The following is a 4,808-nucleotide window of genomic DNA, read 5'->3' on the forward strand; positions in this document are numbered from 1 at the left end:
TTTACAAAAATGTGAGGGGTGTACTCACTTCTGTGAGATACTGTATATATATATATATATATATATATATATATAATTTTTCCAGGTTGATACATCTCACCAGTTTGATACATTTTTGTACATTCTGACATGAACATTATAGCATTCACACTCCTGTAACATGTGACTGGACACATGATATGTTATACGAAGACAAATGTTGTTAAACCAATTGTTTGTTCATTTGAACAAATATTTTCATGTGCAAATAGTAAATAATTTCCTGCTAGACAAGTGTTTCCTGTTATACCCTAACAAGAAATGAATAAAGTCCAGGGGCCGTATTCACAAAACATTTTAAGGCTAAAAGTAGCTCCTAACTTGTCGATTTAGGAGAAAAGCAGCAATTACCAGGGTTCATGCGCTTTAAGGTTCTATGGTTTTAGGGTCTAAGCCAACCCAACTGACACTAAAACGCATCCATGATGGAGAATCATGGATTCTCAGACACGCACACAGAATGAAATAGATAAGTTGTATTAATACTTATTAATACTTACACACACACACATTTTGTTGGAGATGGTAGGCAAAAAAATAATCTTCCTGCAAGTCATCTCTTTTTAAGAATTCATATATAATTTTCAGGTATCACTGAAATCTTAATGTGGCATAATTGTAAAAACTGATATGTCTGTAAAAATGAAGTGGTAAACTTTGACTAAATGTGATTTTTAAATGTAATAATGATTTTATGGTGTCTAAATATAAATCCAAAAGTAAAACATGAGAAAAGAACAATATTAGTGAGTAGAATAAGACCATTAGTGGTTCTCTTCTGCCTAGTGGTGCTCTGTAGTGATTATAAATGCAATTTCAAATGGAAATTTACAATAGAAGTACAGTGTTTTTAACCTTTATAATTATTATAGTGCCATTATTTTGTCCAGTCTCCATAAAATTTAGCAGGCTTCTTTAGAATCAGAGTTTGAAGGTATGAAAGAGTTTTCTTTTAGAATTTATAGGATTTGGGCAAGACCATATTTTTAAATGGCCCTGTTATAGCTGTCCAAATGCAAAGGTTAAACTTTTTTCTTTTCTTTTTTTTTAAATAATTATTGACTTAGAGAGTCCAGAAAATTTAACTGCACTGATTTTATTGATGCTATTTTATTGAGCTAAAAACCTAGGATTAGTTTGCAAAAGTGAGTTTTTAAATAATCTCAAATATATAAAGAACAATTTGATTGACAGGAGTGGTCCTAGAGGCAAAGTTGTTCAGAATGAAGAGATCAATCATATGATATGAGGATATAGTGTGTGCGTGAATCTATGAACATTTTCTGCAATATGAGGTTATTTACCATAGAAATGTAGTGTTTTGTTCGTTGTGAGCCCAAGGATTCCAACGATATAAGACACTTGAGCCTGTGACGGTTTAGGAGTTATGAGCAATTTCGTACTTCTGATCATTGTAGCGACCCCGTCAGGCCGATAAGTTTTATGTAGAGAATGCTGATCCTTGGCCACTCTAACAATTACAATATGGTTTCTGCACTACGTGCTTGAACCCTTAATAATGGACGTGTCAGTCCTAATTTTAGAGGACTCAAGAGGACTCCTAAGTCACTAATACCAAATCACAAACCATCCTAAAATGGCAGTTACCGGCAATCCACTTCAGACCGTAAACATTTTAGAAACATTTTCCATTTAATTTAATTATGTTCTCCTTTTCATGTACAAATTGGGCAAGAAGTAACAACTGTTCTTGAGTCCAGTTTGGTTTTCTTTCACATTTGCACAACGTCTTACTATCAGCCATAATTATTCTAAGCTGTTAATTAAAAGGCTGCTTATATGCATATCCACTAATTGTTTGCAAGATGCAGACATGCAGGAGGCTGGCAATTACTGAACATATACATGTTTAATCAGTGACACTTGGTCTACATTTTAAAAAATGTATTTTAATATGGCAACATGATACCTCAATCTACAATATTTCTGTGATTAAATCACTGACAGAGACCCATCCCCTATCATCCAATCACTGTGGGCATAGGGCCACTGTTCCCGAGTTAGGCCTACGGAGGGCCTCTAAAGACGATATTCTCCCCAGGGATTTTTTTAAGCTTGTTGACATCATCCATAGCAACGAGGTCAACTCCGCCCTTTCTCTTAGCTTAATTGCTCCCCATTCTTAGTAAAAGTTGGTCTCTGCAGCTTTGTAAATAGGTTTTAAGAGGAAACTCTTACCTATAAACCTTTGCTCCTATTTAGAAGAACTCTTAGTGGTGAGAATTTTTTTTGGTGAATACAGCCCTAATTTGCTGCCTGTGTGCTGCCCATAACAACCATATTTTTCATTTAAACTGCTTACGAAAAAGAACTATGTATAATGCCAATTAAGGGGTTACAAATGAAACTAGACAATAAACTCAACTGCTTGAATGGGCGGCACTAAAGTGTATGCGTGCATGTCTAAATATTGCTCTGCAATGTGTGTAGATATTGATACCTCATGTTGCCTTAATTATATTCCCCTCAATTGCACCATTTGTTTAGAGTGCTTTGAGTGGATTGATATAAACATTGCATGTTTCTGTGTCTACAGTACAAACCTCCTCCACCAAAGGCAAATTCTCCCGCTGTATCCACAGTGTCTTCTCGTCTACCTCAGCGCTCAGCATATGGGCAGAGTGCTGGCACAGGTATGGACTTGTTTTAATCAATTATTTCCTTCTTGTTATTTTATCAAGAATCACCTTTGTGAAACTTGACACAACCAGAGCTGTTAAACTTACAGGATTGCTCCTGTGTTCGGCCACTTTAGTGAGCAAAAGATCCGTTTTTATTGCTTCAAATCCAGCTTGTATTATTTTGAATATTTTTATATAATTTTATATTACATATTAATTTTTTTTTTCAATTAGCTTTTATTTTCAGTTTGCATTTTAATTTTCAGTTTTAGAAATTTTGTTTTGTGCTTTTGTCAGTTTTATGGTGTTTTACTTAAATCACTTTTACTTCAATGGCTATAACTTTTGGAAATAATAATGAGATATTGTAACCATATGTGGCACAGATGTGTATGGGCTCAATCTTAAGTCTGAAGTCCTTAAAAAAATTGGTGTTTGGCCACTTGCTGGCGCTATATAAGGAAAATAGACAGTATAGAAATGTATTATTTTGTTGTTGTTGTTGTTTAAATAAAAAAAAATATTTTAGCTTTATTTCAGTTACATGGAACATGATCTTTACTTAATGTCCTAATGATTTTTGGCATAAAAGAAAAATCAATAATTTTGACCCATACAATGTATTTTTGGCTATTGCTACAAATATACCCCAGCGACTTAAGACTGCTTTTGTGGTCCAGGGTCACAAATAGTCTTTTGACTCCCTTCAAAACATTTAAAATGCACATTAGTACCATTGAGTTGACAAGCATCCATCACTTTTAAGAGGTTTTAGTGTGCTCCTAAAATACTTTATATTTTTGTTTATATATATTCAGATATTTTTGGCCCTGTTCCTCACACAAAGCAAAGACTTAGAGAACATAGTGTAGAAATGGTATTTTATTATTCATATTAAAATAAGGACATTAAAAAAAAGGCTCTGTCAATGGTTCGAAAAGCTCTTTCCCCTCTCCCTCCACAGGTATTCCTAGCAGCAAAACCTCATCCACTGGCTCAGTGAAGAGCATATCATCAGGATACTCTCCATTACGGAACTCCTCCTCTGGCTTGACCAGCCCTCCCTCTGAGTAAGACACCAGCTCACTGACCAGTCCTGATATTTGACATTTTCTTCAGGCTTTTAAGATCATCATGTTTGTGTTTGCAGAGGGAATATGAAACCCAAGGGCATGGTTTCACAAAGCTCGCTGAGAAATCCACCTTCTGGAATAGGGATGAACAAGAAGAAGGTCCAAAATGCAGACAACTGTATTTCAAGGTATGAAGTTGCAAGTATTGGTGTACAACACTGCTGTACTGTTAATTGTGAGTGACTTCTTGGGACTTGTGGTGATGAATGCAAATGAAATTGACTGGGAGAGATCCATCAACTGCTCCTATTCAATCCCTTTTTTTAGTCTTTTCTAATTCACAACATCAGTTACAAAAGGTCTTTTAGTCAGTTGTCAGTGTTTTTAGGCCAGTTTTTTTTTCTAACCTAACCTCTGGGTTACAGTAATGTTTTAAATAGTCCACATTGACTCATTCACATCTTGATCTTATTTTGTTAGGAATGATGTGAAAAATGAAAATGAAATCGATTTTTCCACAACGGGCACCAAGTTTTGCCATGAGTGTGGGACCAAGTACCCTGTGGACTGGGCCAAGTTCTGCTGTGAATGTGGAGTGAAACGAATGTGCATTTAATAAGTACACATAATAGTAAGACTGACTCACTAGCCTAAAAAAAACTGAGTATTCCTTTCCAACCCAAGAACCTAGTGTACTTGGCAAATCCTTGTGCTGTACAAATATTTCACTTGCAATCTGCTTTTGTTTCTATAGAATGAATCCCATCTCAATCTTCTGCTGTTTTTTTTTTGTTTGGTTTTTTTTGTAATATGAAAGTGCAATATGATTGGTTACTGCTACAAAAGTAGTAGTATTATCACCGTTATAGTTATGATTAAAATATTGATATGTTAAATTGATCTAGGCTTTAAAATGGGACCATATCACACACAAAATGCAACTATTCTAATGTTAACAGGTCAATATCTTATTGTAGTGTCATTTTGAGGGAATTCAAATGCTATGGTTTTACTTAAAATATATATATTTTTTTTTTTTGTTAAAAAATGTTAA

The 4,808-nt window shown here is 34.5% G+C and overlaps 1 protein-coding gene across 1 annotated transcript in view; it reads left to right on the top strand.

Moving 5' to 3' along the window:
- LOC107663702 (zinc finger C2HC domain-containing protein 1A) overlaps nucleotides 1–4,808 on the top strand; it is a 19,710-nt gene extending 14,902 nt beyond the window's left edge. Inside the window, exons 7-10 of the mRNA XM_016454003.1 lie at nucleotides 2,597–2,693; nucleotides 3,646–3,751; nucleotides 3,832–3,942; nucleotides 4,235–4,808. Coding sequence (XP_016309489.1) covers nucleotides 2,597–2,693; nucleotides 3,646–3,751; nucleotides 3,832–3,942; nucleotides 4,235–4,370 — 450 coding nt within the window. The 3' untranslated portion in view covers nucleotides 4,371–4,808. The remainder of the gene's footprint in view (nucleotides 1–2,596; nucleotides 2,694–3,645; nucleotides 3,752–3,831; nucleotides 3,943–4,234) is intronic.

Source organism: Sinocyclocheilus anshuiensis, unplaced genomic scaffold, assembly GCF_001515605.1.
Source record: "Sinocyclocheilus anshuiensis isolate Anshui unplaced genomic scaffold, SAMN03320099.WGS_v1.1 scaffold928, whole genome shotgun sequence".
Taxonomy (NCBI): domain Eukaryota; kingdom Metazoa; phylum Chordata; class Actinopteri; order Cypriniformes; family Cyprinidae; genus Sinocyclocheilus; species Sinocyclocheilus anshuiensis.